General features: G+C 49.5%; 1 protein-coding gene across 1 annotated transcript; it reads right to left on the bottom strand.

Annotated features, from left to right (window-relative positions):
• Positions 1-3,262: 3,262 nt before the first annotated feature.
• Positions 3,263-25,558, bottom strand: TAS1R2 (taste 1 receptor member 2). The gene is given in 7 exon segments (XM_027109983.1): positions 3,263-4,057; positions 4,059-4,759; positions 5,226-5,349; positions 17,394-17,687; positions 17,690-18,175; positions 20,919-21,219; positions 22,811-25,558. Coding segments are annotated over 7 exon segments (2,316 nt in total). The 5' UTR covers positions 22,993-25,558; the 3' UTR covers positions 3,263-3,829.
• Positions 25,559-25,967: the final 409 nt, after the last annotated feature.

Here is a 25,967-nt window from a genome sequence, read left to right as displayed (position 1 = left end):
GCTGAACCCCACCCCAATTACCCCTTGAACCCACATCCTAGCTCCCTCACTTATGAGCTGGTGACCCTGGGCAAGTTAATCAGCATCTCTGAGCTTCAGTTTCCTCTTCCCTAGGGTAAGGATGCATTGGGTTGCAAGCGGCAGAAAATCCAAGTCAAACTGTCTGGGGCAATAGTGGACGTTAATGGACTCGTGAAATGGGAGATTTCAGAGGTGGGGCTGCCTGCCCGGAAGATCCATCATCTCAAAGGTTTCCAAGGACCCAGTTTTTCCATCCTTCCACTTTGCCTCTAAGGTTGACTTGCCTTGTGGTCCTGCAAGAGCTGCCCCCAGCTCCTGGGTCAACAGCCTTGCTGGTTCCCCAGAAAGAAGCTATCCCAGCAAGCATCCTGAAAGTCGCTCTGATTGGACCAACCCAGGTCATGTGCCCACCCCTGAGCCAATCACTGCAGCCAAAGGAAGGGTGTCTGTGGATTGGCTTGGCCTGGGTTACCTGCTCCATCCCCTGGAGCCAGGACACGGGAGGCAGCTTCCCTATAACCACATAGATCTTCCTTGGGAGCCCAGGGGCTGCCAGGGAGGGAGGGAGGAAGGGGATGCTGGGAGGTATCAGCACGTGGCCACCGAGGGTCACAGGTACCCATCAGGCAGGGTCATCATGGGGATTAGAGATAATGTATATGAAGCAGATGGCACACAGTAGGTGCTCCTTCAAAGGCAATATGCTTTCTGTTATTACATATAAAAGACCTTCATGAGAAAGAGGAATGAGATTTAATTTGTGGTCCCCAAAAATAAAACTAGTGGCCACAGATGTTTCAGAACCCCAGGGAGTTAGGTTTTGATTCAATCTAAGAAGAATTTTATCAACATAGTAACTGGCATTGTCCTCAGTGAGCCTCCTGTCACTGGAGGGGAAAAAGAAGGGATTAAGCTCTCAGCTCGGGGTGGCTATAGAAGGCGGTGCGGAGCAGATGCCTCTGAGGTCAGTGGGATTCCTGGATTCTCTCTCTAATGGTGGTCTGTGAGGCAGAACCAGGAAAATGAGGTCATTATCTCTTAAAAAAAAGATGTTTAAACCAAGGCATCAGAAGCTTGCAAGAAAAGAGAATTAAGAGCTTAAAACTCCCTGAGCCTCTGACAAGCTGGTCCCAAGGGCGGGGGGCACGGAACACAGGCACATCCAGGAACAGACTGCACAGAGCTGCTCCCCAGAAACTCAGGGCTGGATGGGGTCTCAGCCGAGGCTCTGGGCTCCCCTGCGAGGCAAGCAGAGGGGACAGAAAAGGGATGGTCACACCAAGAGTCCGTCCTTGGGGTCTCGTCCCAGCAAGTCTCCAGCCCACCAGGCCAACACCCAAGACTGTGGGAAGAGGATGGAGCCAGAGAGGAGGCTGGTCACAGAGGTCAGGGACATCCAGGGACAGCACCTCAGGCAACCCCAGGAGCAGGGCCAGCCAGTCTGTGAGGGGGACGCCGACAGTGGCCACCAGGGAAGACAAGGTCCAGATACCTAGGTCAGGGTCCCCCACATGTAGCCCCAGCTATCCTTCCACGCTCGGTTCTACAACCCAGCCGCCCTCAGCCGCCTGCTCCTGGGGCCTCCCTCCACTCTGCCTTTGCTCTGCTGCCTGTCCCACCCACCCCGCCCCTCCCCAACCCCCCGCTCCTCCCCAAACACTCATACTTCCTGCCTTCCCAAACTTCACTGTCCTTCAAGGCTCTTTTCAAATGCCAGCTTCCCCCAAAGTCTTCCCTGGTCACTGCATCCACCAGCCATCTCTCTAAAATCTGAAGCCCCCCAGCACACCACAGGGCCCTGGCGGGGACACTGCACCCCCTCCACCCAGCCGTGATTGCCATTCCCCTGCACCAGCTTTCCAGGCAGGGCTGTCTGGGTCTCACTCCACAGAGGGCCGTGGTTCCTGGGGTGAGCTGTGTGGGGTTGGGGACGTTTCATAACCCTTTTGGGTCTCTTTTTTTCCCCATCTGTAAGATAAGGACCCTAACAGCACCGAACTCATAGAGTTTAGTGAGGAATAAATGGATAAAATTACAGTACAGTTCTTAGGGAGGGCAATAAACGTTAGCTGTTGTCCTCATCAATTATAAGTACAAATATTTGTTGCGTCCTTCCAGTACCCCAGGCCATGAAGGATGAACTGAATGAACGATGTGATGGTTTGGGGAAGGGGCGGTGGGGAGTGGAGGAGATGGTGGAGGAAGCCGACAGTGACTTAGCGGTTCGTCAGTATCCACGGAGCACCTGCTCTGTGCCAGGCTCCAGAAAGAGGCTTAGGGAAGAGAAACAGGGACCGTCCATGGAGAAGCGGCCCAAAATATGAAGGCCGTTGCCCCAAATCCCAGATGGTTCAAGCCAAGATCCTGCCACCCACGACCCTGAAGCATGAAAGAGGTAAATTCAGGACAAGGACTCAGTCCTGCCCTCCCAGCGGCAAATAAGCTTAGGGAAGTTGTTCCTGCCAGGGCTGGGGCTGGCCAAGCTCTCCATCACTCCCGGGGATTTCTGAGAAGGCCACCATGTCACCGCAGTTATGGATTCTTCAGGGGCCCCATCTCCCTGCCTGAGTGCACTGAGGCTCTGACACTCCCTCTCCCAACTTGGAGCTGGGTGCACCTGAGCCGGTCACTCAACCTCTCTGGGCAGGCAGCAGTTTGGAGGCCTCAGTATGGAAGTTGTGGCTCCCTGGTGAGCTGTCAGAGGCCAGGTCTGACCCCTGAACAGGGAAGACAGGGCCCCTCCTACAGCTGGAGCCCACCATCGGGGGTGGTTGACATGCATACGGCCACACCCAGCAGAGCAGCCTCTCCCGGGTTTGGCAGTGCCATGGTACACAGTGGCTCTGGAGCACATGAGAGGCTCGAGCACCCCATAACAACACCCAGTATTTACTGGGTGGGGGCCAGTTTCCAACAGAGGCTAGTACCATGGACTAGAAGATATACCACGGACATCAGGGTGTAAAAAGGAAACACAGTCTTATTTTGCCCCTGATGGTTCCAGGGACATGTGGATTTGCAACGGTTGGCATTTACTGAGTACTTAATATACGCACTTTGCACCCCTTATCTCTGATCCTTCAATGTTCCCATTTTAGGGACGCGGAAGTGTAGGCTCAGGGGCAGTAAATAATTGGCCCAAGGTACACAGCTCAGAAGTGGCAATGCTGGGATTGAAACCGAGGTCTCCGATTCCACATCTTCTTAGGGGACCTCCAGAAAACAAGAAGGAAACTCATTCGTTTCACCCAAGCGAGGTTTATTCCCGAGCATTTATGGGCTCAGCCGTACTCAGAGACAACAGAGAAGCCGGGGATTCGTGCTCTGGGGGAATCTCGGGGATGAGACGTGGACACACGGGCAGCTAGTGAGTGAGGCAGGGCAGCATTATTTGAGCTCACATCCTCCAACCCCAGCCCAGCCCTCCAGCAGGCGTCCCTTCACCGTGAACCTGCAGGTACCCAGAGCGACCACCAGATGGCGGCTGTAGGCTGCCAAACTGGACTCAGTCCTTGGAAACCAATAGGTCAGCTTGGGTTGTTTTTCTAGAATGGGGTGGCATTGCCTGGCAAGCTAAACAGCTTGAGGGAAAGGAGCAAAGGGCAAATGTTTCTAGGCGTCCATCGCTAGGTGGGTAAAAATGGCCAGGATGCAGAGAACCTCGGAGGAACGCCAAATCAGATACCAGGGCATGGTGGTAATCGTTGGGGGTGGCTTCCTTGCAGACATCTGGAGTTGAACAAGCAAGCCCCCGGCCCCCATCTCCCAATGCTGAGGCCCTCATCCCAATGGGCAGATGACAGGAGTGCTATCCCCTTCCCATGGTGTAGCCCTGAATCATGCTGTTGAAGTAGGCTGGCGTGTTGCACTCCAGGTAGAAGAGGATCATGTAGCACTTGGGGCCGAAGTAGCCCAGGGTGATGCCCAGGAGGTACAGCACAGTGACCAAGAGGTCCAGGGTGGTGACCAGCACCCCCTCGTAGACAGACACGAAGGTGCAGAGGAAGACGGAGGAGGTGAAGTAGAAGGTGAATGCAGAAGGTGATGAACTTGGCCTCGTAGTAGTTGGTGGGCAGCTCCTTGCCTATGTAGGTGAAGCCAAAGCCCAGCACGGAGACGAGCAGGTCCAGGCTGGTGTTGATCAGCAGCCCCCGGTGGTAGCTGGGGTTGCAGGACAGGGTCGTGACCTTGGGGTCATCGGGGTCAGTGCGGGCAGTGGGGTTGGTGGTCACGGCCAGTATGCTGCTCCCCACGATGACTGTCTTGAGCACCGTGATGAATGCCACGAAGACGTAGGGCCCATGGTAGCAGACCCAGAAGCTGTAGGCCCGTGGGAGGCGTCTGGCCATCTTGAAGATGCAGATGATGTGGAAAGAGCGCACGGTGATGCAGGAGACGCAGACGGTGAAGCAGAGCGTGAGGAAGGCCTGGAGGCAGAGGCACGTGGAGACCATGGGCAGCCCTGCATACGTGGGGACCACCATGTATGCCATCAGCTGCGGCGTCAGCATCAGGAAGCACACGGGCCCCCCAGCCGAGCGAACCATGGGCGTCTGAAACTGCCTCCAGAAGATTATCGAGATGGCCAGGGTGCCGAGGAAGCCCAGGGCAGCCAGCACGACCACAGTGGTGGTGGGTGCCTCATGCCATTCAAGGAAGGCCAGCTGCCGCTTGAAGCAGGAGGTGTCTTTCCTGCGGGACCACTCGTAACTTGGGCAGGGCTGGCAGTCGAATTCACCTGCAAGAGCCCACAGCAACTCCCATCAGCCGAACCTGCCTTCTCAGCATCTACATCCACTGGGCCTGCATTGGGCCAGGCCACGGCAGGAGAAAGAGAGAGAGAGAGAGAGCTAAGGGCGACCAATGCTCACTGAGTCCCTTACACCCCCTGACTCATCAACTCCTCACAGCAACCCCATTTCACAGATGAGGAAACTGAGGCTCAGCCAGGTAAAGTCACAAAGCCAGGAAGTTATAGAGGCAGGATTTGAGCCGAGGACTCCTTGACTCAGAGTCTAATAACTATAATTCCTTCCTCCCAAGACCTCACCCTCTGGTGGGAAAGACATAATTCTTGGCCTTTGGACACTTACGTACCATGGGGGAGACCCCAGAGACCCTGCCGAAGGTGAAGGGCCCTGGAGACTACCCCCCTCCCAGGGCAGGGCAGTGGCAAGACAAGCATGTGGGCCCATGAATCATACCTGCAGCTCGGTTGAGGAAGGTGCCAGAGAGGCAGTCAATATACTTGAAGCAGCCCGGGTCGATGCCAGCTGGCTTCTTCTTTTGCCCAGGATGGCAGTCCTTGGAACACATAGACACAGCGATCTGGAGGGAGGAGAGCAAAAGACCCTGAGTCCTCTTTCCCATTCTCTGGGGGCTCCCTTACCCTCTCTAACTCATCCGCAGCAGGATGCTCAGGGGAGGGGAACTGGCTTCTGTCTGGGAGGGGGAGGGGTGCTGGGATTGCCATTAGAACTGGACCTCTGTAGGCACCTTCTTAGTTTCGCCCAGCAAAGACCTAATCCACCTTCTTCTGGTAATAGCACCCAGCTGTTGAGACGGAGACTTTCTGAGGTTGCTGAGTGAATAGGATATAACTCTGGAGCTGCTAGCAGCCCGCTGGTTTCCAGGGGGAGAACATGTCTGAGGAAGGATCTGGGAGATGGAGAGAGTGAGACCCTGGATCCAGCCTTGCCTGAAGCTTCCCCTTCAGGTCACTCCTGAATTTTCAATGATGTGAGGTAATAAACTAACATTTTGTTTATATTGCTTTCTGTCACTTACCACCAAGAGTCCTAATTAACATATCTTTTATGGAGGGGCAGGGGTTTTCAGGTGAGCAAGAGCAGGTAGGCAGTGGCCACGTCTATTGCTTTTACTGCTATATTTCTTTTTTTAAAAATAAATTTACTTATTTATTTTTGGCTGCGTTGGGTCTTCGTTGCTGCATGCGGGCTTTCTCTAGTTGTGGTAAGCAGGGGCTACTCTTCATTGCGGTGCACAGGCTTCTCATTGCAGTGGCTTCTCTTGTTGCGGAGCATGGGCTCTAAGCGTGCGGGCTTCAGTAATTGCGGCACGCGGGCTTCAGTAGTTGTGGCACGTGGGCTCAGTAGTTGCGGCTCGCGGGCTCTAGAGTGCAGGCTCAGTAGTTGTGGCACATGTAGTAGTAGTAGTAGTAGTTGCTCCACAGCATGTGGGATCTTCCCAGACCAGGGATCGAACCCATGTCCCTTGCATTGGCAGGCAGATTCTTAACTATTGTGTCACCAGGGAAGTCCCTGCTACATTTCTAGAAACTAGAAGCGTGCCCAGCAAAGAGGAGGCCTCCAGTGATTGTTTATTAAATGAATGAATGAATTACAAGTAGAGGAAACAGTAAGAGCAATGAGGTGGAGGAGAGGATGGGGATGGCATTTTTGGGAAGAGGGTGTGTCCGAGCCTGGCTGAAGTCAGGCTGCATGGGAGAGGGTGGGAGAGAGTGGAAGCCTGAACTATGACACTAAAAATGTAGGGGTGGTGGGACGCAGCCATGGCTCTTGAGTGGGGAGTGGCCTGATTAGATTCGGGTTGTATAGAAATCATTCTGACAACCAATGAGGAGGGTGTTGCAAGAGTACACAGACAAAGGACCAAGGGCCCAGACAAGAGGAGCCATGGTAGGACCACTCGACCTCAGAGCCCTTCTCTTCTGGCCTCTCAGAGATCACCAGCTTTCCCGTTCCGCCCCTCTAGTCTCTCTTGCACATGCATCAGATGATGTTTCTGGATGTCTTGTTTGCTCCCTGAAACCTCATGGAAGAGCCTCTCCACCAGCCAAGTTAAGTCTGATCCCCTGCCAGCCTTTCCTCTGTGGTCTTTTCTGCCTCCTGTGGGACCACACACATCTGCAGGCCTATGCAAACCAACACACACACACGCACACACGCACACACCTTATCCAGACCTACACCCCACCACTCCCTTGCCATGTATTCTCCCCCTCCTCCAAATTCATCTCTACACTATCTCTGAGCCCCTAAGTAACCAAATTAATCCTACCTCTTACCCATGGAGTCTCAACCTGATATTCACACATTCATTCATTCAAAAAGGTATTGAGTACATACCGATGCCAGGCACTGGAAATATAGCTGTGAACCAAATGAGACAAAGTCTCTGTTCTTATGAAATGAATATTTTCATGGGGAAGAGAGACAACACACATATAAATCTGTGATACAACAGATGGTGATAAATATTGTGAAGGAAAATAAAGCCATGCAAGGGATATGGAAAATGATGGAGGAGCTGATTTCACTTTCACATTGGGTGAGAGGGGAAGGAAGGCCTCATCCAGCAGGTGACACTGGAGTAAAGATGTAAAGGCTGGGAGGGAGCAGGTCATGAAGATATCTGTTTAGGCAGCAGGGACAGCATGTGCAAAGGTCCTGCGGTTGGGAGACTTGGCTTAGTCGAGGAGCAGCAAGGCCAGCGTGGCTCTAGCAGAATGAGCAAGAGGAAGAACAGTGGATCTGTTCAAAGAGTTGGAGGCGGGCTTCCCTGGGGGCGCCGCGGTTGAGAGTCCGCCTGCCGATGCGGGGGACACGGGTTCGTGCCCCGGTCCGGGAAAATCCCACATGCCGCAGGGCGGCTGGGCCCGTGAGCCATGGCCGCTGAGCCTGCGCGTCCGGAGCCTGTGCTCCGCAACGGGAGAGGCCACAACAGTGAGAGGCCCGCGTACCGCAAAAAAAAAAAGAGTTGGAGTCAAAATACTTTGGCTTTTACTCTGAATGAAATGAGAAGCTACTGGAGGATCCCAAGCAGAGGAGTGACAGGATCTGACCTTCATTTTAACAGGATTGCCCTGTCTGAATATAGATCATGAGGGGTAATGGCACAACAGGAGAGCAGGCAGGGTGTTATTGTAATAGCCCAGCTGAGAAATGGTGGCGGTTCTGACTAAAGAGAGAGCCGTGGAAGAGGTGGGAAGTGGTCAGATTCTGGATGTGTTTTGAAAGTAGGCTGGACAAGATTTACTGCTGGGTTGGATGAGAAAGAAAGGAGTCAAGGATGACTCAATGCTTTTGGTCAAACAACAGAAAGATGGTGTTGCCTTTTACTGGAATGGGAAGACTGTGGAGGAGCAACTTTGCATAAGCAGGTGAATATTTGACTTAAAGTTGAGGGGAGAAGTCCAGTCTGAAGATATAAAATTGGAAGTTATAAACCTATGGATCATATTTCCAGCCCTGTAGGCAGAGAAGAGAATAAGTCCATTGGCTGACCTTTTGTACCCTCCAGGGTTTAAAGGTCAAGGGGATAAGGAGGGACCAGGAAAGGAGACCTAGAAGGAGTAGTCATAGCTGTAGGGGAACCAAGAGAGAGACTGGCCCAGAATTCGAGTAAAGATATTGTTTCCAAAGAGAGGAAGTAATCAGCTGTGTCACATCTGTTCACAGGTTGACTACAATGATGATGGTTGGATTGGCAATATCTAGACATCAGTGACCTTCACAAAAGCAGTTTCAGAAGAGTGATGTGGTGGAAAGCCTTGCTGGTGTAGATTCAGGAGAGAATGGGGAACTTCTGGTTTCTGGTCTGGCATGTAAGGAGCTTGGAAGTCATCACCTCCATCCTCACAACAAGGAAAAGGCTGAACAAGCTAAAAATCAACAACCCTTCTTAGGTCCGTCAGAGAATTGGGGTCATGGGGCAAACTACAGATCCCAAAACCGGGGAGACAGGTGCACACAAAGAGTCACAGCTGAGCAGGAGCAGGAAATGCTGCTGGAGGCAGTAACTGGTAGGAGCAGCTAGAGAGCAAATGACCAGTTGCTGGGACTGAGCTCAGACTAGCTTGAGAGAGGGCTCTAGGGGTGCATCCTTAACCTCAGGAGCCCCACCAGCTTCTCAGGGTAAAGACTGCTCTCCAGCAAGGGGAGAGGAAAAAGCAACCATTCTGAAATACACCCAGAGCATTCTGTTCTCCTTAACAAAGGCCTGCCCTCAAGGGAAACTATTTTACCACAGCTGAATTGACATAGGGGAAAGGAAGTACGCAACTGCAGCCCCCCTCTAGCCTTCCTGTCTCACCCAAGGTGGGGAGAGCTGAGAGGCACTTGTGAAGGGCACAGCCCAGGGCACAGGCTTACCAAAGAATAAAACCTGGTCACAGATGATTCCAGAATTCTTCCCCTCCTCCCACATCTTACCACTACATCATTCAGGCTCCTGTATAATAACAGGGGATTACAACCAAAAGAACTGCAAGGCTCAAATTCTGTTTAAGAAGGAGTCTCTAGGGAAACCCAAAGCCAGCAGGGAAGACCAAAAGAGAGAGACATTAGAGGAAATTTTAGCCTCTGACACCACAGCTATGGCAAAGAGTAAACATAGCCTCACTCCTACCCAAATAAACATAAAAGCTCATGCTAAAAGTTATTTACCTCAATTCCTTTAACAAACACATCATGTCTGGCTTTCAACAAAAAATTACAAGGCATGTTAAAAGACAAAAAAAAAAAGTCTGAAGAGACAAAACAAGCATCAGAATGAGACTCATATATGGTAGAGATTTTCCAATTATCAGACAGGAAGTTTAAAATAACTATGATTAATATGCTAAGAGCTGTAACTGAAAAAGTGAACAACATTCAAGAAAAGATGGGTAATGTAAGCAAAGAACTGGAAACTGAAAGAAAGAACCAAAAGGAAATGCAACACATTTTGAAAAAACCTATGGTAACAGAAATAAAGAATGTCTTTGATGGGCTCATCAGTAGACTGGACATAGCTGAGGAAAAAGCCAGTGAGCTTGAAGATATATCTATAGAAACATCCCAAAGTGAAAAGCAAAGCGAAAAAAAAAGTGAAAAAAAGAGAACAGACTATCTAAGAGCTATAGAACAATTGCAAAATATGTAACATACATATAATGAGAATACTCAAAGGAGAAGAAAGAAAGGAACAGAAGAAATATTTGAAGGAATATAGGCTGAGAATTTTATAATTATTAATGACAGATGCCAAATCACAGATCCAGGAAGTTCAGAGAACACCAAGTGGGATAAATACTTTTAAAAAACTACTTTTAGGTATACAATATTCAAAATGTAAAAAAAAAAAGATAAAGTCTCAAAGGAAGCCGGTGGGGCAGGCAGAATACCAACAAAAACGTTTACTAGGGAAAAAGAAGGACCTTTATGACAATAAAAGGGTCAAAAGATCAAGAAGATATAATAATTATAAACAGATATGCACCTAACTAGAGAGCCACAAAATACATGGAGCAAAGACCATCAGAATTAAAGGGAGAAAAGACAATTCAACACATAATATTCCCCAGTAATAATTGAAGACTTCCATACCTCACTCTCAATAATGGATAGAACAACCAGACAGAAAATAAGTAAGGAAATAGAGGACTTGAACAACACAATAAACCAACTGGATTTAACAGATATACATAGGACATTCTACCCAACAACAACAGAATATACATCTTCTCAAGTGTACCTGGGACATTTTCCAGACAAGGATAGACCTTATGTTAAACCATGAATTAAGTGTGAATAAATTTTAAAAGATAGATATCAGGCTTCCCTGGTGGCGCAGTGGTTGAGAGTCCAGCTGCCAATGCAAGGGACGCGGGTTCGTGCCCCGGTCCGGGGAGGGTCCCGCATGCCGTGGAGCGGCTGGGCCCGTGGGCCATGGCCGCTAAGCCTGCGCGTCTGGAGCCTGTGCTCCGCAGCAGGGGGGGCCACAACAGTGAGAGGCCCGCATCCGCAAAAATAAATAAATAAATAAAATAATAAATAAATAAATAAGAATAAATTTTAAAAAATAGATATCACACAAAGTATCTTCTCTGACCACAATAGGATGAAGTTAAAAATCAATAACAGAATGAAAACTGGAAAATTTGTGAAAATTAAACAATGCTCTTACACAACCAACGAATCAAAGAACTCACAAATGGGATTAGAAAATATTTAAAGATGAATGAAAATGAAAACACAATGAACCAAAACGGGATACAGCAAAGCAGTGCTAAGGGGGGAATTTAAAGCTATAAACACTTACATTGGAAAACAAGAAAGATCTCAAATCAACAACCTAACTTTACAGCTTAAGGAACTAGAAAAAGAAGATCAAACTAAACCTGAAACTAGCAGAAGGAAGGAAATAATAAAGATTAAAGCAGAGTGAAACAAATTAAAAAATAGAAAAATATTAGAGAAAATCGATTAAGCCAAAAGTTGGTTCTTTGAAAAGATCAGCAAAATTGGCAAACCCCTAGCTAAAATGGCTAAGAAAAAAAGAGAGGATTCAAATTACTAAAATCAGAAATGAAAGTGAGGACATTCCCACTGATTCTACAGAAATAAAAACAATTATAAGAGAGTACTGTAAGCAATTATACACCAACAAATTGGATAAACTAGATGAAACAAATTCCTAGAAACACAAAATCTACTAATACTAAATCATGAAGAAATAGAAAATCTGAATAGACCTATAACTAATGAGGAGATTGAATCAGTAATCAAAAAATCTCCCCACAAAGAAAAGTCCTGTGTCTGATGGCTTCACTGGTGAATTCTACCAAAAACTAAAGAGGCAGGAACGCTCCTTAACTCATTCTATGAGGCCAGCATCAATCTGATAACAAAGCCAGTCAAAACGAGTTCAAGAAAACTACAAACCAATATCCCTTATGAATATTGATGCAAAAATTCTCAACAAAATACTAGCAGACTGAATTCAGCAGCATACTAAAAGGATTATACACCATGATCACATGGGATTTATTCCTGTAATACAAAGATAGTTCAACATAAGAAAATCAATCAATGTAATACACCACATTAACAAAATGAAGGGAAAAAAAACACATGTTCCTCAGTCATAAGAAAGAATGAAATTTTGCCGTTTGCAACAACATTGATGGACTTGGATGGTATTATGCTAGTGAAATAAGTCAGACAAAGACAAATACTGTATAGTATCACTTATATGTGAAATCTAAAGAATACAACAAGCTAGTGAATATAACAAAAAAGAAACGGACTCACAGATATAGAAAACAAACTAGTGGTTACCAATGGGAAAAGGGGAAGAGAAGAGGGTCAATATAGGGGTAGGGGATTAAGAGGTACAAACTACTATGTATAAAATAAGCTACAAGGAAACATTGTACAACATAGGGAATATAGCCAATATTTTATAATAACTATAAATGGAGTATAATCTTTAAAAATTGTGAATCACTATATTGTGCCCCTGTAACTTATATAATATTGTACATCAAGTATACTTCAATCAAAAATAAATAAATTTAATAAAACACATGATCATCTCAATTGATGAAGGAAAAGTATTTGACTCTTTCATGATAGAAAAACACTCAAAAAACAAGAAGTAGAGGAAAACTACCTCAACATAATAAAAGCTCTATGTGAAAAGCCAACAGTGAATATCATATTCAATGGAGAAGGACTGAAAGCTCTTCCTCTAAAATCAGGAACAAGGCAAAGATGTGCAGTTTCACCCCTTCTATTAACACAGTACTGGAGGTCCTAGCCAGAGCAATTAGGCAAGAAAAAAAAAGTTATCTAAATTGGAAAGTAATCAATAAAATTACCTGCTCACAGATGATATCTTATATGTAAAATATCCTAAAGATTCTGCAAAAAAATTGTTAGGACCAATAAGTGAACTCTGCAAAGTATCAAGACACAAAGTCAACACACAAAAATCAGTTGTTTTCTACACACTAACAATGAATAATTCAAAAAGGAAATTAAGAAAATAATTCTATTTACAATAGCATCAAAAAGAATAAAATACTTAGGAATTAACCAAGGAGGGAAAGACTTGTACAATGAACACTACAAAACATTTCTAAAAGAAATTAAAGAAGACATAAATAAATGGAAAGACATCCCATGTTTACGGATTGGCAGACTTAATATTGTTATGATGTCAATACTACCCAAAGCAATCTACAGATTTAATGTAGTTCTTATCAAAATTCCAATGAGGTTTTTTTGCAGAAATACAAAAACTGAAATTCATATGAAATCTCAAGGGACCCTGAATAGCCAAAACAATCTTGAAAAAGAGCAAAGCTGGAGGAATCACATTTCCTGATTTCAAAACTTTCTACAAAGTGACAGTAATCAAACAATGTGGTACCAGACTAAAGAGACACACAGACAAATGGAATAAAATAAAGTCCAAAAATAAAACCTCACATATATGGTCAAATGATTTTTTTTTTTTTTTTTTTTTTTTTGCTACGCAGGCCTCTCCCTGTCGTGGCCTCTCCCGTTGTGGAGCACAGGCTCCAGACGCGCAGGCTCAGCAGCCATGGCTCACGGGCCTAGCCGCTCCGCGGCATGTGGGACCTTCCCGGACCGGGGCATGAACCCATGTCCCCTGCATCGGCAGGCGGACTCTCAACCACTGCACCACCAGGGAAGCCCTGGTCAAATGATTTTGACAAAGGTTTCTAGGCCATTCAATGGGGAAAAGATAGTTTTTTAAGCCAATGATGCTGGGAAAACTGGATACCCAGAGGCAAGAGAATGAAGTGGCCTGTACTTAACATCATATACAAAAATTAACTGAAAACAGATCCATGACCTAAATGGAAGATCTAAAACTATAAAAACTCTTAGAAGAAAACACAGGGCAAAAGTTTCACGACACTGACTTTGGCAATAGTTTCTTGGAGATGACACCAAAGGCACAGGCAACAAAAGAAAAAAAGTGATCAAATTGGACTTAATGAAAAATTTTAAATTTATGTATCAAAAGATACTATCAACCAAGTAAAAAGACAACCTATAGAGTGGGAGAAAATATTTGCAAATAAGATATACAAGGTATTAATACACAGAATACAGAGAACTCCTAAAACTCAACAACAACCAAAAAACCAACCTGATTCAAAACTGAAAAAAATAGGGTCTTCCCTGGTGGCGCAGTGGTTGAGAGTCCACCTGCCAATGCAGGGGACACGAGTTTGTGCCCCGGCCCGGGAGGATCCCACATGCCACAGAGCGGCTGGGCCCGTGGGCCATGGCCGCTGAGCCTGCGCGTCCAGAGCCTGTGCTCCACAACGGGAGAGGCCGCAACAGTGAGAGGCCCACGTACCGCCAAAAAAAAAAAAGAAAAAAATAGACTTGAACAAACATTTCTTCAAAGAAGATATACAAATGGATAATAAGCACATGAGAAGATACCCAATATCAGTAATCATTAGGAAAGTAAGAATCTAAACCACAATGAGAGACCACTTCACACCCATTAAGATGGCTGCTATCAAAAAGACAGAAAATAACAAGTGTTGGTGAGGATGTAGAGGAATTGGAACAGTGAGCTTTTGTGCACTGCTGGAAATGTAAAATGGTACAGCCACTGTGGAGAACATGGTAGTCCCACAAAAAATTAACAATAGAATTAACCTATGATCCAGCAATTACGTTTCTGGGTATATACTCAAAAGAAATGAAAGCAGTCTTGAAGAGATATTTGTATACTCCTATTCATAACAGTATTAATTTCACAATAGCTAAAATATGGAAGCAACCCAAGTGTCCATTTATGAATGAGCAAAATATTATATATCCATAAAATGGAATATTATTCAGCCTTAAAAAGGAAGGAAATTATGATGCATGTTACAACTTTGGATGAACTTTGAACTTTGGATGAACTTTGAGGACCTTATGCTAAGTGAAATAAACCAGTAATAAAAAAGACAAATACTGTATGATTCCACTTATATGAGGTATCTATTGCGGTCAAATTCAGAGATAGAAAGTAGAATGGTGCTTTCTAGGGGCTGGAGGAGAGGAATGAAGGAGGAGTTACTGTTTAATGGGCACAGAGTTTCAATTTTGCCAGATGAAAGTATTCTGGAGATGAATGGCAGTGATGGCTGTACAACAGTATAAATGTACTTAATGTTACTCAACGGTCAACTTAAAAATGGTTAAGACGGTAAAGTTTATGTTATGTGTATTTTACCACAATTAAAACATTAGGAAAAATCTTTTAAGATGGTAACATTTATGGGTTTTTTTTACCATAGTTAAAGATAATTTTTTCAAGTAACAAAACTTATGAAATACAATGAAAGCAGTATTTAGAGGGAAGTGTCTAGCTGTCAATGCCCACATTTAAAAAGAAAGACCTCAAATCACATTCACTACCTTGTTGCAGAGTTGTGTACTCTGCTACTGTCTGTCATGACAGACTCCACAAGGAACTTGATCACTCTAGAAGATGTGGGTCCAGCAACCACAGGGTGGAAAAAGGATTGGCCACACTCACCATTCTTTGCAGAGGTCCATTGTAGAATCAGGGCTTCTCACCTCCAGAACCTTAGATTCTGCTAGAATAAAGCATGGTCTCCAAAGGGGGAATACTCCCACCAGCAGACACAATAGGGCTCTATGGTTACCACCTGGTCATTTAGGGGGTCTCATGCCAGCAAACAAGAAAGCCAAGAAAGGAGAGGTAAATGACCTGGATTAGCAGGAGGGGCTAGGAGTGCCGCTAGGGGTAGGAAGGCGTAGGACTGGGATCCAGGCGATTCCCCAAGGTGGCACTTGGTGTTTCTAGCCCAGTGATGACTGCTACTAGACAGCCACCGGACCACGAGCCAGCCCGGACAAGGTGACACAGCCTCTGATACCTTGGGGATGAATGTCTGGATCACCCCACATGCCAATGACCTAGAGCAGCCCATGGCTGAGGGTGAAGGAATCCAGAATGGACGGTGGCAGAAAGAGAGGTTGAATCAGGTCCACCCGGGGCCCAGGGCAGCAGCAGGGCCCGTGGCTGGGTTCACTCGACTCCCCTCGTGCAGAGACCAACCTGGCCGCTCTCTGCCCAGGGGCTGCAGGGTGAGACGCCCGCAGGGAGCTGCTGGGTATCACACGAGCGCAACCTGGAAACGCCAGGGAATTCATACCCCCTGGCACAACCCTTGACCACTGGGAGATACGGAGCCAATGGATCCTCTTCCCACCCTCGGGGACTGCTCTAAAGTGACTTCTGAGAAGGTCCAGGTAAGACTGAGATCCCGTGGCTCCCAGCAGCACCCAGCTTGAGAACATCCCCTTATACTGACTCTTTCCCTGTTAAATACTCCCCAGCCTCCTGTTCCCCCAGATCATATCCTGGGATAAACCATCTGCTGGCCAAGCTGGGCTGAGGAACCTGGATTCCAGGGGTCCAATACGTGGGGCCAGAAAGCATTTCCCTGTAATTCTCCTGAGTAGGCAGGGCAGGGCCTATTACTGGCAGGGGCCTGGGTCTCTCCGGGCTCCCCTTCTGGGTCTGAGCCTTGCTTCCCCTTCCTCACCTACCCCACCTCCAACCCCAGCAGTGGCTCTACCCCCAAGCCCCAGCCTCTCTCCTAAGGCCAGACACTGGGGTCAGAAACAGAGGAGGAGACACTCAGCTTCTACTCTGCACCAGGTAATGGACATACATTATTATTAATCCTCCTAATAACTCAGCAGCGTACACATTACTCCTTCTGTTTAATACATGAGAAAGCCGAGGCTCAGAGATATTAAATAACTTGCCCAAAGTGGCACAGCTAGTGGTGGCAGAACTGGGACTTGAACCCAGGCTGCCTGATTCCAAAGCTCTGCTCAGATCATCACCACCTGCCTCCTAACAGAGGGGCTGTATCAGAGATGCCTGACAGGTATCAGGGGAGGATAAAGATGGGGATGCAGGGTGGCTGAGCGATAGAGTAGGCAGCTGGTTCCAAACTATGGGAAAGTCAGTGAAGTGTTTAAGCAGAGATGTCTAATGCTGAGTAGAAAGCGCACATCTCTGGTGTGTATCTCCTCTTCTCTGGATCCTCAATAAAACCTTCTACACCTTCCACAGGCCCGAGGTAGGGTGTGTGTGTGCCTGTGCCTAAAACCAGGAAAACACAGCTTTAAATTCCAGGCCTGAATCTAGGTGATGCCGAACTGGGACCATGAACCTGAGAGCTGACGGGAATACACGAGCTCATCCCCAGGGCCTCCACCCTGGAGAGGCTGCGGGGAGAACTGGGGCTCCAGCCTGCGGGGCTTCATTCTAGGGAATTGCACCCAAATCTCCAAGGACAGACCATCATGGGTGGTGATGATTAAGTTAATTTGTTTTTTTAAAGGAATTTTGTTTTGTCACCACGAAGGACTCCTGTGTGTCTGGAGGCAGGGTGTGGTCCATGGCCTCTCCCACCCGTTTGCCCAGAACCCACCAAGGGAAGGGGAGGATAGAGCAGAGCAGCGGGCAGCTCTGCGGTCTCCATGGCAACCACGGACTCGGCACCTGCTCCGTGGGGCCCTGGCTTTCCACAGACCAGACCTCACCTGCCAAGGGTAGACCACCTCCTTGTGGCAGCCGGTCTGGTTGCAGCCCAGGAGGCTCTGCAGCGCGTGAGCCACGGCGTAGACGGCGGAGTACACGCTGTCGACCACGCGTTCGCCAGAGAGCGTGAGGATGGTGTTGAAGGGCTCAGAGGTGTCCATACAGGTGTCACACTCCTGGTTGCAGGTGGCCCCCGGGCTGCTCCTGTTGAGCGCGGGCCGGCTGACCTGGGAGCGGTGCACGCGGAACTCGCTGAAGCCCGGGATGGGCACGCTCTGCTCTGGGTGGTGATGCCCAGGGTGGTGAAGCCCAGGAAGGTGCCTGTGCGCTGCAGCTGGGTGAGGTGGTGCAGGACCGGCTCGATGGCCCAGGGTTCAGAGGCGACCCACACTGCGCCCGTGGAGTTCTGGCGCAGAACCTCGCGGAAGAAGTTGAACAGGGCCAGGTCTGGCGAGGACACGGCCACAACACGCGCCATGCTCTGCTGCAGCTTGCCCATGATGGCCTCCAGGCGCTCACGCTCCTGCTGCGTCATCGTCCGGTTGGGCTGCGGCCTCGGCAGCGTCTCCCGGAAGGCGATGCAGATGTCACGGTGGGCCAGGCACTCGCTGAGCAGCTGGCTGCTGCCGCGGCCATAGTCATCGCTGCTTGTCAACACAAGGATCCAATTCCAGCGGAAGTGCCGCATGAGCGGCACCATGGCCTCCATTTGGTGATGCACACCTGGCGCCGTGCGCAGCACTGCTGGGAAATGCAGCTGGTCATTGATGGTACCGTAGGTGATCTGCCGGAGGGGAGGGTCCAGCAGGTATTAGCGAGGGCCTCACAGGGTCCCCCCCTCCAGGGGGGTTCCACCCACCGCCATCATCCTTATGGCATTTGAGGAGCACATAGCGCCAGCCACGCCCAGGGCTAAGTGGTTTACTCCACCATCATCATGGACATCACAGTAATGACAATGAATGAGGACCTACTCTGTGTTGGACCCTGAACTAGGTGGTTTACTCCATCGTCACCATGGTCATCACTGAAATAACATTTCACAAGAATCTATCCTGTGCCTGGCCCTAGGCTAGGTGCTTTACGTTAACATCATCATGATTACCCTTGTAGTAGCACTTACCAAGCACCTACTGTGTGCCATGCCCTGGGCTAAGTGATGTACACCATCTCACGATGGTCATCAGCCTGGTAGCCTTTAGTGGGCACCCACCACATGCCAGGCCCTGGGCAAGATGCTTCTCATCGACGTCAGCCCCACCTCAGCCTTTAGCAACGCTGTTGACCACCTATTGTGTGCCAGGCCCTAGGCTAGGTGATTTCCATCATTATCATTCTCATGATCTAGTAACATTTATTGAGTGCCTACTGTGTGCCCCTGAGCATAAAGCTTTCCTCCTCACCATCCTCCTCCTCAGATTAGTCACATTTCCTTCCGCAGCCTCTGGGATGGCACAGTCTCGGTTTTCTTCCCCTTTCACTGGCTGCTTCTTCTCCTCTTCTCTATGATCTCTTGACCTTGGAGGACCCCAGGGCTCAGCCTTCAGTCCTTGTGTCTTCTCCATCTGCTCCCCTTCCCTTGGTGATCTCATCCAGGCTCCTGGCTTTAAATACCATACCCATGCTGACAACTCCCAACAGCCCTGCCCCGGACCTGTCTGCTAAATTTCAGACTCATACCTGCAACTGCCTCCTTGACATTTCAAACTTAACGTAGCCAGAACTGAACTCCTGTCTCCCCTGAACCTGCTTCACCTACAATCTCCCCATCTCTCCTGATGGTGAATCCATCCTTCCAGTTACTCAGGCCAAAACTGTAGAGTCCTCACTGGCTTGTCTCTCTCAAACATGCCACCTTCAAGCCATCCACACATCCCACTGGATCTACCTTCAAAGTGTGTCCATTCAGTGCCTACACCGCCCCACACCATCCTAGTCCAGCCACCATCATTCCTGCTATGAGTTACCCCGATATCCTCTCCCCTCTCCCCTCTACAATCTACACTGAGCGTGGCTCCAGGGTGACCCTCCTCACACACACATCAGTCACATATTCAAGACCCTCCAACAGTTCCTAATGCCACTCAGGAAAAGCCAGAGTCCGTCAGTGGTCCCCAAGGGGCTCCATCATTGACCCCAGCGCTCACCGCTCTGATTTCATCTCCTTCTCTCCCGCTCGTCCCAGCTCTGCTCACCCAGTTCCATGGACACACCAGGCACCTCCCAGCCTCTGCATCTGCTGACCCCCTGTCGTGGAGGCTGTTCTTCCTCCTTCACCCCCTTCAAGCCTCCATCCAATCTCCCTGTACCCCTCCGCCTGCCCGCCGACGTGCCCCACCTCCCTTAACCTTGACTCTTCCTTTTATCCATTTCACTTCTCACTTCCTATCATCCTATATCACATACTTATTTACATCGATCGTCTGTCTCTCCCCACTGGAAGATAAACTCTATGAGGGCAAATTTCTGTGCATTTCCCCAGCTGCATCCCCAACACCTACAGCAAGACCTGGCACAGTCGGTGCTCCATAAATATTTGTTAAATGAATGAAACAATTACTTCAGTCCCGGACTAGATTCTTCACGTAAGAATATTAACACTGATTGAGCACCTACTCTGAGTCAGATCCTTGGTGCTTGATATAATAAAAACAACAGCAAAAATTACAGCATTTGGGGCTTCCCTGGTGGCGCAGTGGTTGTGAGTCCGCCTGCCGATGCGGGGGACACGGGTTCGTGCCCCGGTCCGGGAAGATCCCACATGCCGCGGAGCGACTGGGACCGTGAGCCATGGCCGCTGAGCCTGCGCATCCGGAGCCTGTGCTCCGCAACGGGAGAGGCCACAACAGTGAGAGGCCCGTGTACCACAAAAAAAAAAAAAAAAAAAAAAAAAAAATTACAGTATTTGTAACTACCCACTGCGGGCCAAGTTTTGTGCTAGCTGCTCTTTAATGAGCAGATATTTTATGCCAGTTCTGGACTACGCCTTTTTGTTCATGATGGTGAAAATAGTTAGAATAGCAGTAGTAATTCTATAGCACTTTTTTGAGGACCTGCTGTGACGCAGATTCTGTGCTAGGCAATTATATAGGATAATATTGAGCGCTTTCTGAGTTTTTATCTTCACGCAAGATGCTTCACGTAACAACAGTAACATTATTGACTACCTATTGTGCCCTAGAAATTCTAAATTGAACGCTTTAATCTTCAGACAGTCCAAGGATAGGACTCTTATCATCCCACTTTAGAGATGGGGAAACTGAGGCTTGGGAAAGTTAAGAGGTTGGCTCAAGGCCTCACACTGGCCAAGACTCAGAGGCAAGATGCACACCGAGGTCTTTCTGCCTCCAAAGCCTGAGCTCTTAACCAATAGGCTGGCTACCTTGCCAGGGCTGGGGTGGATGTCCTGACCTTGCTTCTGCTCCCCGATCCCACACCCCCGGGATGGGTGGGGGTGGTGAGCCCTCAGGAAAAGCGCTCGGCTACCCTCCTTCCCAGCCCCTTCTCCCAGGGCCCAGGGGCCTCACCTGTGGAAGGAGAAAGAGGGAGAGGAAGTGGGCCACGGTCACAGGGGACTCGGAGGTGTCAGGGCCGGTGATGGCCACCACGCGGGGTATGTAGTGGCTGTAGTCTTCCTGGATGGGCAGGAAATAGTCGTCCTGTGACAGGAAGTAGAGCACAGGATGGATGTTGTTGGACATGTAGCAGGTGTCCACCATCTCGTAGCCCAGCAGCACGCTGGGCAGCAGGCTGCCGTCATTGTTGATTTCCTCCGCCGCAAAGCGCATGGCCTGCATGAGGTTGTAGCCCAGCACCTTCATCTCGTACCTGGAGAGGCCGCAGTAGGGTGGAGTGGGCAACGGGTCCAGAGTGAGGAGGGGAGGGGAGGGGAGTGGAGGGGACAGCCAGCCTGTCCCTCCTGCCTGCAGTAGGAAAGCCAAGGCATCGCCCAAGAAGGAACCACTCCAGAGGGTTCTGGCATTTTTACATCATTTTCACCATCCCACAGCTCTGAGATCACCATCGTCCCTATGACCACCTCTGACGCTATGATCTCTGTGGCCACCATCAGTCACTACCACTGCCACCAGTACTACTGTCCCTATGACCTCCGTCATCACTCTATCAATGTCCACCAATGTGACCACCATTACCCACCATAGCCTCCATCATCACTATCATCACTGTGACCATCAACACCTACTATTCCTATTATGGGTATCATCACCACTGCCATCACAGTCACCCCATGTCTGTGACCATCGTTATCAATACCACTACCATCATCACCACCACCACTACCATCACCATCACCATCACCTCCATCACTATCACTGTCACCATCACCATCACCACCATCACTATCACCATCACAATCACCACCATCACTCTCACCATCACCATCACCACCATCACTCTCACCATCACCACCACCATCACTGTCACCATCACCACCACCACCATCACTATCACMATCACCACCATCACTCTCACCATCACCACCACCATCACTGTCACCATCATCACCACCACCACCTTCACTATCACCACCACCACCACCATCACCATCACCACTGCCGCCACCATCATTACTGTACTCCATTTTCCTTATCACCAGTATTACTACTACCAACATTATCAACATCACCAGCACTTCTATCACCACCATCATTTCACTAGACTCTCCACCATCATCAAAAGCATCAAAATATACAACATCAGGCTTAGTACCATCACCCTCACCATTCTCAAGCCAGCATATAATCTTCCCCAACATCTTATAAATGGTTCATTTCTTATAGTCAGGCTTTAATCATCTTTGCACTCTCCTTCCTTCCCTTCTCTCTTTCTCAGAATGCCTTGCCCTCTCTGCACAAGATCACTATTTTATAATCCCAGGCTGGCTCCAGTATCCCAGCCTTCATGCCTGCCTGAAGGTGGCCCACTCAATCTCTGAATGATGCTGCCACCCCAGTGGGTTCACAGGGGATGGAGTGCAGAGGAAAGCCCCCCCAGTCCTGGAAACACCCCTGCCCACCCAACCACAGCCCTGGGGAAATACAAACCTTCCTTCCAGTCTGAGAACCTGCCTCCCAAAGGTATAACAGCCGGGCCTTGGCACGGACTCATTGGGAGTCCCGCTGCTGCCAGAGGGAAGGGGGTTGGGTTTGATGGTCTCTAAGACCCCTCTAGGCTCAAACATCCCATAACTCTTTAGTAAGAGACGTGACATTGAGACACCAGGTTTCAAAATTTCAGGACATAGTCGCCATAGATTTTAATAATGCGGACTGTGCCGGGCCTCCCTGAGAGCCAGTGGGGTGCATCCAGGATGGGGGTTTGGCCATGAATGACGAGACGCATTCATTGCTCCCACCCCGCCCCCACCATCACTTCCAGCCTCACACTGGAGACTCACTCATTGCACTTGGGCACCTGCAGGTAGTTGAGGTGGACAGTGCCCTTCACGTTGGCATGGAGGGTGAAGAGGCCACCCAGGAGGTAATCCTTAAGCAAGTAGAACTCCGAATTTTCAGTCAGCTCAGCCAGGGCCCGCAGCAGGAAGATCAGGGAGCAGACCACCCTGCCCTGGGCTCCCATGGCTGTGAAGTGGAGGTCCCAGAGGTGGCTTTGCCTCCCTGGAGAGCTGGCAATCTAACCCCAGGGGATTTGTGCAGACATTTACATATGGGTCCTGTCACTGTCCAAGGAGCAGGAAAGCACCTGGGACAGGTAGAGAGGTTTGAGGGCTCTGAAGGAAGGGGAGGAGGCTGGAATGAGGATGATCCCTCTTAGGGCACAGCAGAGCCTGGGTGGTCCAGGAGAACCCCATCTGGCAGTAGACAGAGCATGTCCTGCTAACCTGGCCACACCTACACCTTCTGCCATTTAGATGAGGTCAGGTCACATCTCCCTGATGTTTCAAGCATTTGGGAGTAAAGGACATAGATGCTCCCATCAGGAGACAGAGTAGGGGGGCAAAGGGAGCCCAACTCCAGAGCCTGACCAAGTTGGGGCTGGCACGTGGTCATGTGTCCCGCCCCTGACCCATAGTAGTTGTTCCAAAACAGCAGCCACTGATTCTAAGAACCAGGCATCACGCTGAGTGCTTGTCACTCACCATCTCATTTAACATTCACAGCAACTAGGACTATTACTAACCCCATTTCACAGGTGAGGAAACTGAGGCACAGAGAAGTTAAGAAACTCAGTGTCGGTTGCACAACCAGCAGAGCTGCGATTCAAATCACACAGCCAGACCTCAGGGCCTGGCTCTTAACCTCCATGCCACATTACATCGCGAGCACCTTGCTTTTGGTAAAAGTAGCAGAGCAGCGGCAGAGATTGGGAAGTGGGAGTGGGGGAGGGGGGCCATCTGTCAGCCCCATAATCCACCATCACCTCTGCAGAGGGAGCCCCCTCTAGGTATCCCCCCTTGGATGCAGGACCCAGGGGCAGGGGTGTTGGCAGAAAGGAAAGTTGAAAATTCCTAGCGTTGAAGGTGACTGCCCCCAAGGAGTGGGATGGAGGGAGACGGCTCCAGCAAATCAGGGACCTGTTTTAAGCAAAGACCCTTGTCCACAGAATGCTGTTTTGGTCCTTTCCTGCCCCAACAATATGGCCTAGCAGGAGCCTTGGGGGCCTGCTGTAAAACGCCCAGCCCAGGTGGATATGTCACAGGCTTGAATGCTGCTCCTGGGGCCCAGGCTCATGGTGGGAGGAGGCTCCAAGGGACAATAAGGGGATTGGAAACTCAGTACTGTCCCCCTGCCCACCCCTGCCAAACCCTGATCCTCCTCCAAGGGCCAGTTGGAGCCTCACCTCCTCCTAGAACCCTTTCCTGGTGCCAGTTCACGGGAACACTTCTGCTTTGCGCTGCAGTGACTCTTCCATCTGTATCAGCACTGCGCCCCTGGTAACAGACCTACATCATTGACCAGCTCCTGCTGACGTGTGTGTCTACACTCGAGGAACGTTGAGGCAGCATCACTCCAGCCGGCCTGGACTGGACATCAGCTCTGTGTGCTGTGTGAGAATGGGCAGGTTACTTAACCTCTCTGAGCCTCTGTTTGCTACTGAAATAGGAATAATAATTCTAGCCTCATGAGATCGGTGTGGGGATTAAATAAAAAGGCATGTGCGAACGGTGGGGTGCAGGGCAGACCCTGGAGAAAGGTGAATTTGCCAGAGTGCGAGATTGTCCTTTCTTATAATGAAATGAACCACCCCGGGGGGCACCCCGGGCTCTGAGCCCAGCTGAAAGAGCCCAAATCTTCTCGAAGTTACCCTGAAAGATACTGGCTGTGTCTTTAGCAACTCCAGAGGGAGCACCCCCTCCCTCGCCCCTGACCTCCCCTGGGGTGGAGTCAACCCACAGACATTGAAAACAACAGAGAGAGGCCTCTGCGTGCTGTGGAAAGATGCAGGATTTGGGGCCTGGCCCTGGCCCTCTCTGGGTGTATGTAAACCAGTGGGGCGTGGGGAGATCCAACCCATAGAATGAAAGGAAGAGCCCTGCACGGGGTGTCTGGAGGTGTGGGTTCTGGTCCTAGCTCTCCCCTCTCCTGACCTCAGTTTCCTCATCTGTACAATGGGGAGGTCCTCTTTGGACCTTATTCACCCTCCGTGTCAGCAGGTCAAAAGCCCCAGCACTAATTCACAGTGTCTATCGGTTCTCTCCAGACCCCTCCCCCTTCTGCCACACCCCAAGCTCAGACCCTTATAACTTCCTGTCTGGACCTCCCCGTCTGCCTCAGGTTGACAGTTTAAATCCCTGAAGGACAGCTCTGAGTCTATCACACCTTGACTCTAACACCCCCTGGGACTCCACATTGCTGCAGGATCACAGCCGAGCTCCTGGCCTTGGCTTTCAAGGCCTCCCCAGCTTGGCCCCAGCTCACCCATCCTTCCCCGCCTGCTCTCTCCTGCGCTGTGTGCCCCAAACTACAGCCACATTGGCCTCCTTGGAACGCGGTCCCTGGTGGCGTTCTAGGAGCCCCCGAGACCACTGTCCTCTGCCCTGCCAGATACTTAGGGAGTCGTGAAGGCAATAACTAAATGGCACTTTTCTGGGATGTATTATATGCCAGGCACAGTGCCAAGCACTTTTTATGCATCATATCGTTTAGCTACCCTGCAAAGCAGCCATTGTTACTCCCTTTTTTTTTTTTTTGCGGTACGCGGGCCTCTCAGTGTTGTGGTCTCTCCCGTTGCAGAGCACAGGCTCCGGACCCACAGGCTCAGCGGCCATGGCTCATGGGCCTAGCTGCTCCGCGGCATGTGGGATCTTCCCGGACCGGGGCACAAACCCGTGTCCCCTGCATCAGCAGGCGGACTCCCAACCACTGCGCCACCAGGGAAGCCCTATTACTCTCATTTTTAAAGTGAAGGAACAGAAGCTGAACAGTTAAGCAACTTGCCGAAAAGCACACCTTTAACAGGGAGTGACGCTAGAATTTATTTATTTATTTATTTTAATTTTTTTGGCCGCACCACACAGCTTGCGGCATCTTACTTCCCGGTCGAGGGACTGAAGCCCGGGCCCACAGCAGTGAAAGCACCGGGTCCTAACCGCT

The sequence above is a fragment of the Aethalodelphis obliquidens genome, unplaced genomic scaffold, assembly GCF_003676395.1.
Source record: "Aethalodelphis obliquidens isolate GAN/ISIS:26980383/991018 unplaced genomic scaffold, ASM367639v1 scaffold9, whole genome shotgun sequence".
Classification (NCBI taxonomy): Eukaryota; Metazoa; Chordata; class Mammalia; order Artiodactyla; family Delphinidae; genus Aethalodelphis; species Aethalodelphis obliquidens.
This window is presented reverse-complemented; position numbering and strand designations above follow the sequence as displayed.